The 8,288-nt window shown below is 54.3% G+C and overlaps 1 protein-coding gene and 1 pseudogene across 1 annotated transcript in view; both read left to right on the forward strand.

Annotated features, from left to right (window-relative positions):
- XPR1 (xenotropic and polytropic retrovirus receptor 1) overlaps positions 1–1,882 on the forward strand; it is a 104,039-nt gene extending 102,157 nt beyond the window's left edge. The window contains exon 15 of the mRNA XM_057374908.1: positions 1,167–1,882. Coding sequence (XP_057230891.1) covers positions 1,167–1,227 — 61 coding nt within the window. The 3' untranslated portion in view covers positions 1,228–1,882. The remainder of the gene's footprint in view (positions 1–1,166) is intronic.
- A 4,840-nt stretch (positions 1,883–6,722) lies between these two features.
- LOC130578689 (translation initiation factor IF-2-like) lies at positions 6,723–8,282 on the forward strand (annotated as a pseudogene).
- The last annotated feature ends 6 nt before the right edge of the window (positions 8,283–8,288 follow it).

The following is an 8,288-nucleotide window of genomic DNA, read 5'->3' on the forward strand; positions in this document are numbered from 1 at the left end:
AACTCTTCCCTGGGAGGGTGGTGAGGCCCTGGCACAGGTTGCTCAGAGAGKCTGTGGCCTCTTCCATCCCTGGAAGTGYTCRAGGCCAGGTTGGTTGSCMCTGAACAATCCTGTCTCGTGAGARCMWTCCCYGCCTGTGGCAGGAGRGTTGGAACCAGAGGAGCTTTAATGTCCCTTCCAACCCCAATCATTCTGTGAYTGTGTGTGATTCCAGTTGTTCTTTGGTTAAGGTTCATATGTGAGATCTCAGACTCCTTCCACCCTAAAATCTAAACCCGTATATTTTTTCCTTCCCACCCATCCTTGCACCCCAAACGTTTCCCCACGCTGCACCCCAGCCCCTGAGCGTGTTGCTCTGAGCATCCCAGGGTGCTCCTGTGTCCTGGTGTCCCCCCTGCCCTGCAGCACAGCTGTGGAGCCCTGCCCTTTGGCCAGGGAGCAGGCTCAGGTCCCTCAGGGATGCTGAGGCACCACGGGTCAGGAGTGTTGTGCAATCCCTGCAGCGCTGCCTGGGCGGGGTGGGACGAGGAGGAGGGTGTGCTCTGACCTCAGGGCTGTGCCTGGCTCTTATCCCTGCTGGCTCTGAGTGCACGGATGGGACCAGCACCAACAGCCTGGGGTGGCTGCTGGAGCCTGAAAGATGTTATGCAAAGGGAAGGTGGCCCAAAGCCTGGTGGAACTCCCTCTGCCRTTCCCATTTACCCCTCGGACATGCAGCGAGCACACATGTGCCAGGCATATCCCTAAAGAACTCTCTGTTCCTTCCTGCAGCCCCRTGAGAGATGGAGCAGGAATATTCCTCCGGATCCCGCAGGGTTTTGGGGCAGTTCTGTGGGGAGAGCTGGGAGGGTGCTCCACRCCCAGCAGGGCTGTGTCTCCAGCCGTGTCACAGCCTGGTGGGTGACACTGGCCACGGGCAGTGCCACAGGACGAGGATGCTGAGGGACAGCTGGGACATCTTTACAAGGCTCTGCTGTTCCCAGGGAGAGTGGGAGGGTGTGAAACAGTTCCAGTAGCTTGTTTATTCCCCCTCTGCATAAGAAAGACCTTTCTTTTTTTTTTTCCTTTTTTTTATTCCCCCAAGTGCACTGTGGGTTTGCTGTCTGAGTGTCATTCCAGGAATTCCTTCTCCCTAGTGATTGTTTTGTTTTGGTTTTTTTTTGCAGGTCCAAGGCCTCTGACACAAAGGTATTGATAGAGGACCTAGCGAACGAAGTGAACACATGAGATGGCCACGTTCTCTTATTCCACATCTTTTGTTTTCTCGTTCTGTTCCCCTCTTCCCCAAGTAACCCGATCTCTGGTACAGATCCAGCTGAAAACAGGAGAAAACACTGAACACATTTTCCGAGCTCTTCCAGACCAGATCCTATGGACTCCAACAAAGCTCACTGTGTTTCGTTTCTTTTCTTCTGGGTTAATTTTAATGTTCTATTTTAAACAAACAAACAAACAAAAAAAAAATAAAATATTTTACTTTGTTTTGCCAATAAAGAGGACAGTTCAGGAAAGAAGGATTGTTTACAGTCTCAACAAGGACATACAAACCTTATCTGGAAAACGAAGCATCATAGGGACTCCCTCATGGGACAGTGCTGAGAGCACGCTCGGTTTCTGCTTGGCCCGGTTTTGACTGGTTGAAACCGGACTTTTTTAATCTGATTTTTTTTTTCTTTTTTTTTTTTTTGGTTGGTTTGTTTGTTTTCTTCCTTCATATCCAGCGCTGAGGCACTGGCTGCACTTGCAGGGAAAGTGCACTTAGAGCAGTATCTTCATTCATGAAGCTACTTTTTAATTTGATGTAACTTTTCTTATAATTTTTTGGAAATACGATGTATCTGTTGCGTATAGTTTTCACATTATTTATGAAACTTAACAACCATATGAGAGTGATTTTGAGTCCTGTGCAATGAAGGTTGTAACGGTAAAACAAAGTGGGGAACGTAGATCTCCATCTCCAGGGTTGTGGGGTGAAGCCCCACAAAYGCCCCTCTCGTGAGACAATTCGCACCCGTGGGTACCTTCTCTCTCTCTTTTGTTTCTTTTCGATTTTATTTTAAACCAAAGTTTCTCGGTTATTTTTTTAGTTGCTGCTAATGCTTCTGGGCATGTCTCTTGTGCCGGTTCAAAGCCAACTTTTCCTTTTGTGAAAGTAGTGCAGATGATCCTAAGGTGATCCTAAGTAAAGGAGAGTTGGTTCCTGCCACCAGCACGAAACACTGGGCAAACAAAGGCTTTGGAACTGCATTCCTCAGATCAAAAAGCACTTTTCAAAGCCTTAGGTGTGTCATGACGGCATCTCAAATCAGAGAAGGGAGCTTCTCAGGACTTCTCCAGCAGCCCAGCAAAGCAGGACAAGGCAAGGAGGTGACAATTCCCATGGGACAGGGACGGGATTTCATCAGGCTGGGCTTTGGAAGTGGTGTTTTTCAGGGAGCATGGAAGGGACTGTGGTGTGCCCACCTGATGGGGAAGGTGAGATGGAAAACAGCTCTTYTGTAGCTTCTGGTTCAGCAAAAAAATCTCTGTTGGGCACTGTCCTGGTGATCTGCCCCTTGCCTCATCTCGTTATCCCAGTTTGGGAAGTGGGATACTTGAGCAGACTTGGGTGATGGAGACCTGTATTGCCAAGCAAATTATTCTGGAAGAGAGAATGGCAATTCGATGGTGTCCTTGGTCTCCCCTTTTGCAGGAAGGGAGACAGGGAGGCCTCAGCTCTGTTGTCCTTCCCTTGGCATGCCCTGTTCTCCATGTGTCTGCAGGGGAGGGGTGGAACTCCTGAAGTGAGATCCTGGTGCTGATGCCTGCCTGGTGACTCGCCTTGGGCGATGGAATTGCGGGAATCTGCTCAGTGTCTGCTTGGTGGTTGTTTTCCTTAATTAGCCCATTGTCTCCCACAGCCAGTCTGTTGTATTTCCTCAGTTTGCCTGCTGTGCCTCTTGCCCAGAAAAACTGAAGAAGGAAACTTGGTTCTCTTCATTTGAGTGGAAATAGATTAAAACTCCGCTATGGTGCTGCTCCTCTCACCTCCCACCATGTCGGGCTGTGCTGTCCATCTTCCCTGTATTCCTGTGTTTAATCCCTTAGGTCAGTTGTTCATACTAAAAATGGAGCATTCCCCTTTGGATGGAAGTGGAGTCTGAGATACAAAGCCCCTTGAAATATTTCAGGTTCCTAATTTGCATTGGTGCCATGTCCAAACCTCGTGTAGGTATTTCCAGCGGTGGGGAATGAAACCATCCCTGGCTGGGGAGCTCAGGGGAGCRCAGCTGCACCGGCAGGGAGGCAATCCAGAATTATTTGGATTAATTAAAATCAAGTAGCACCACTGGCATTACTTAGGCAAGTGGGTTTTTTTATACAATGGAGCTGAGCTTTACTGGTAACCCTTTCAGAGGGAAACCAAAAATACAGAGAGACATTGTGAGCTGTTTGGTCTGGTGGAGGGTRTCCCTGTCCTTGGCAGGGGTTTGGAACTATATGGTCCTTAATGGTTGGGCTTCCAACCCAAACCATTCCATGGTTCTGTGATTTGGAAGTGATGCCAGCCCCCTGGGAGCACTCTGCCTTCTTCAGCTGGGCTGGGGAGCGCAGGGCATGGTTGGGTGGCCTGTGTCCATCTGTCCATCCTGCTAAAGCACTGTCTAGCCCTCTGCTTTCCAACCTGGTGGGCGGGGAGGGTCAGGTTGCAAAATTCTTAATCCGTAGTTTACCCAAATCCTTACGGGAAGCAGGAATTCGGCATTTCCATCTGCTCTGCTCTTCCCTTTTTCTCTGTCGTTGCTGGCAGGAGAAGTACAGAGAAAAAAGGGAGGTGGCGTGCTACGGCGAGCAAACATTATCTCCTAAAATAAAACATCGTCCCTTTTGGCAGTGGAGATGCTGTCTCRGGGGAAAGCAGCCTGAATTCCCAGAAGTGTGGCTTTTAAAGGCTCCCAGCTCCCAGCCCTGCATCTGCCTGTTCCCTCCCTCCCTCCCTCCTTGCCAGAGATTTCTGAGAAATCAGGCRTGCAGATTCCTCCTGAGAGCGAGCACTAAAGCCGGGATGGCTCCACGTCTATGAGAACATCTGGCCAATAAAGGGAGACTTAATGAAGCAGAACAGATGATGAGAGAAAATAGCCCTGTCGCTCCTTGGGACAGCAGGATCGAGGGAAGCAGGGACATTCCCAGGGTGGCTTCACGTCCTGAGCTGGGCTTTGCTCATGGGTGTCTGAAACCATTCCTGTAAGGAGAGCAGCAGGGTGGCAGCTCAGAAGGACAGAGCAGAGTTCAGAGGATCTGAGAGTGGGGGGTTTATCCAGTGCTTCAGCTCTTGATGCAGCTGGGTGCCAAGGGGAAACTGAGGAAAGTCCCGKAGCTCTGGCTTTTGGGTGTTGGGCTGTGCCCTGGTGATTCGGTGGCAGTCAGAGGTTGAGTTGTGCCGCTCTGAGGATGGTGTGAAACCCATCAGGATGGTCCAGTCTAAGGGAGGAGAGGCCACTGTGTGGCTGGTGACTTTTGGAGATTCCCTTGGAACTTGGTCCTCCGTGCTGATTCACTGCTGCTTTCCATTCTCTGGGGGTTTTGGCTGGCAGAGGGTGAGGCGTTGCAGCATCCAGGGTTTATTTCATGGCTGGGGTTCCCTGCATGGCTTTTGGGATGGTGTCACCAGAAACAGCAGGTCCCTSTGCTTGGGCAGGGCGATGCCATGAGCCCTGGGTGCATTCTGAGGYGACAGGACAGTAGGGCAGGTTTGGGATCTGTGGACTTGGCAAGCAGGAGTGGGAGCTTCTCCGCCAGTGAGAACCGATGCTGTCCCACCACATTTAGAAAGAAATGCATTTGCAGCACTCGTGGCTGCAGCCTGTGCATATCCACCAAGCTCCTACCTCTCTCATCCAGGTGCATTCCCAAAGCCAGCTGGTGCTCATCCTACGCCTTTCCCAGCCCCTCTCCAGGCTCTCCTCATTCTCTCAGTGTCTGTGCTGTTTGATTCCAGTGAAAGGAGGTGGCCGGCAGCAGCCTTCAGCATGGGCATCTCGGAATGGGGGAGATTTCTGCTGGAAATCCCAGCAGAGCTGGATCCTGCTGCCCCTGCTCCCCTAAAAACGTTTGTGCTGCTTGTTCTGCCTCTGTGCCGGCGCTCAGCCACTGCCCCAGTGTGGCAGACAGGGAGGAAAAGCACGATCCTGCTTCAGGAGATAACGATCCCTGGGGGTTTTCCTTTCAATGAGCAGCGGGGACAGTGTGAACAAAGCCTTTGGGGTTTGTCTGTGTTTTGAACGGCCTTGTCCTGCGGGGATGATGCCGTGGGCTCCGTGGGGCTGTGTCCCCTTTGTCAGGCCATGCCCAGGGGGTGTCCTGGGGCTGGGACGTGGCTTGGCAAGCTGGGGACACAAAATCCATTCTGCTCACACGCATCATCCCGGCTCCATGTCCTCCCTCCTCTCCTCCACCCTTCTGCTTTGCACTCGCAGGGGGAAGGTGATCTTCTGCCTTAAACATTGGGGTTTTCTTTTTTTTTTACATTTTTATTCCAGAAGGCGATGGGATTGTTTTGTCTCCTTGGAAAAGAGGGGCTGGGGCTCCKGGGGGGAGAGTGGGAAATCCCTACGGTACCTCTGCAGCAGTCACGGCTGGGTCAGTGGCTGTCACCTTATCCAACCTCGCCTCCTTYATGTGGCACCATCCCAAACCCCGCGCCTCGGGGCGAGCGTCACCTGCCGTCACCGTCACCGCGGGGCTGAACTGGCGTGTCACCATCACTGGGGGGTTCGGTCCCTGCTGAAACACCCCGGGAAAGGGGAAAGGCAGCATGGGCAGCACCCCGATGCTGGCACCCCAGCCCCGTTCCCGCTGGGAGCCAAAGGCTGCTCTGGCCCTGGCACAGCCAAGGCAAAGCGGGTGAGAGGCGCTGACCCTGCCTGGGAAGGTGCCCCGTGCCCGGACAGTCCCTCAAGCTCTACAAACCAAATCACAAACTCTCCGCTCCAGAGGAGAAATTTGGCATCCTGGTAGAACTTGCGATGACCTCTCCACCCCGTAGGTCCTCCTGGCGAAGGATCGGGGCTCGGAAGGAGCCCAGGGTGGAAATGCCAAAGTTCCCCCCGGGTCCCGCTGCCGCCTTCCTCTCCCCCTCCCCGCTGTGTTGGTCTAAATGATCTTTCTATGAAGCCCTGTAGATGTCAAAAGTAATTATGGAGTGTGATTAGTCCTCTGTGGGTGCTTTCTTTCTTTCTTTCCTCCTTTCTCTTTTGCTATCCCCTTCTCCACTCTTCTGTTTTGGCTCAGTGGAAAAGGTGAGGACAAAGAATTGCCGCTTGCTTGGACTCATGATGTATCTGTGACTGCGCTATTAGCTGTCTCCTCCTTCCTCCCCAAATGGATATAATTTTTGAAGTGTGGAATTCCCTTCTTGATAAGTAGGTTTAAGAAAAAAAAAAAAACAAAATACTGCACAATGTGATACTGTTTCATAGTTTCTAGGTGGTTGTATAAAGCAAAGTTACTGTGATTGTGTTTTTTCAAAGGAAAAAGTGATTGGTTACGAAATCTGTCCTTTTTTCATTATTACAARCTCTTTGTTTTCCAATGATCTGATGGCTCTTTTGTCCCTGGTCTCTGTGTGTGTGTTCCCAAGTCCCAGCCCTGCCCTTCATCCTGCTGCTCCTGCTCTCCTGGGCGCCGTGGGTGTCACTGTGGCTGGAGGTGGGGGACATCCGTGTCCTGGGAGGAGGGAGATGTGCAAGAAGGGGTTGGAGGTGGGCAGGAGGGGCTCTGGGGAAGTGGCCCAGGGCTCAAACCCAACATGCCAAGAGCTGATGCTGGAGGAAACCTCCTGCCCAGACCGTGCCATGCTGGCCAAAGGCTCCCAGTCCTTGTGGTGGCTTTGGTTGTCTCTGTCCGGCTCATCTCCAGTCCGAGGTGTTCTCCTGGCAGCACAGTGGCTGAGCAGCCCAGCYCCGGGTTGTTTGGGGTCTGTGCTTTCATTTTGCTCCTTAAATCTCTTTCATCATCGTCTCTTGCAATCAATCTCCCTCCAGAAGGGAGCCCAGTGCCTGGAAATCACTCTAAGCCTGTTGCTGCTCGCAGCAGCCGCTTGCTGGAGGTTTAATCCCGGCCCCGGCTCCCCRCTGGCATTCCCTGGCCGGTGGCAGGAGCCCTCCTGCTGCCCTTGCTTTGGCACCTCACCAGCTCCATGGGGACATCTCCCTGGCGCGTTTCAACTCCGAGGAGCCAGGATCCCCTTGTGGAAAGGCGTGGAGGTAAGGCTGGGCCCTGGTGTCGTGGGGGAGCTTGGGGCTGGGCCACAGGGGAAGATGCTCTGTCCATTCCCCATGGAGCCATCCCTGCTGTCAGCCAGCCCCTGTGGGGAARGAAGCCCTTGGGCTCGGGTTTGGCTGTGATGGGGGCCCCGGGGCCACCGGGGTGGCCGGGGACATTTTAAGGAGATAAAAGTGATTTCTTGCTGCTCGTGCTGGCAGGGGCCGGTGCGGCCAGAGCCAGGAGGATTAAAACAATTTCATAATCCTGGTGATTTCCTTTTGATCGGGATTATGAAACCAATCACGAATATCAAAACACAGCTTAAAGCGGCAGCTGGAGCAGGGCCGGGACGCCCCGGGCCCCCTCAGACCCCTCATGCCTGGCACCTCCAGGTAAGYGCTGCCCACCCGGGACCCCGTCCTGCCTGGTGGGGCCTCGGGGGGATCGATGGGGGGGTTTGGTGTGTGGGGAGCAGGCACGTGTGGCACGCTGCCTTTAGGGACAGGGATGTGCRCGGATGCGCCCAGCTCGCCTCCCACCATGCTCCCGCCTGGAAATGCCACGGGCCTGGCTCGCCGCGGCTCCAGGCASGATTTGGCCTCCGGGAAAGCAGAATTTAGCCCGGCTGCAAACGTGTGATGCTCACAGGAGGGTGTGGGGAGCTGGAGAAAGCCCGCCGGCCCCGGGAGCGCCGTCCCCATGGCGGAGGAGCGGGACAGCCCCCCCGGCACCCGGGGAGAGAGCCCGGCTCCGCTCCGCCGCCCTCCAGCCCGCAGMGCAGACAAAGGACATTCCTGAGAGCGGGCCGAGSCATCGCTCGGTCCCTGCTGTGCGGMTCCCCGGGTGGCAGCGCGGGTCACCCCATGTCCCCAGCGAGGCGGTGGCGTGGCCCCGCGGGGACCGGGCGGTCCGGGGCCGGCTTTGGCCGGGTGCCCCGGCGTGGGGTGCGCGGAGAGGAGGAGGAGGAGGAGGAGGAGGAGGCCGGGGCGGGAGGCAGGGCCAGCCACGGCCCCACAGCCCAGCCAAGCGGCTGAGCCCGG

This window comes from Malurus melanocephalus, unplaced genomic scaffold, assembly GCF_030028575.1.
Source record: "Malurus melanocephalus ecotype Western Australia unplaced genomic scaffold, MMel_1.1 scaffold_236, whole genome shotgun sequence".
In the NCBI taxonomy this organism is placed as follows: Eukaryota; Metazoa; Chordata; class Aves; order Passeriformes; family Maluridae; genus Malurus; species Malurus melanocephalus.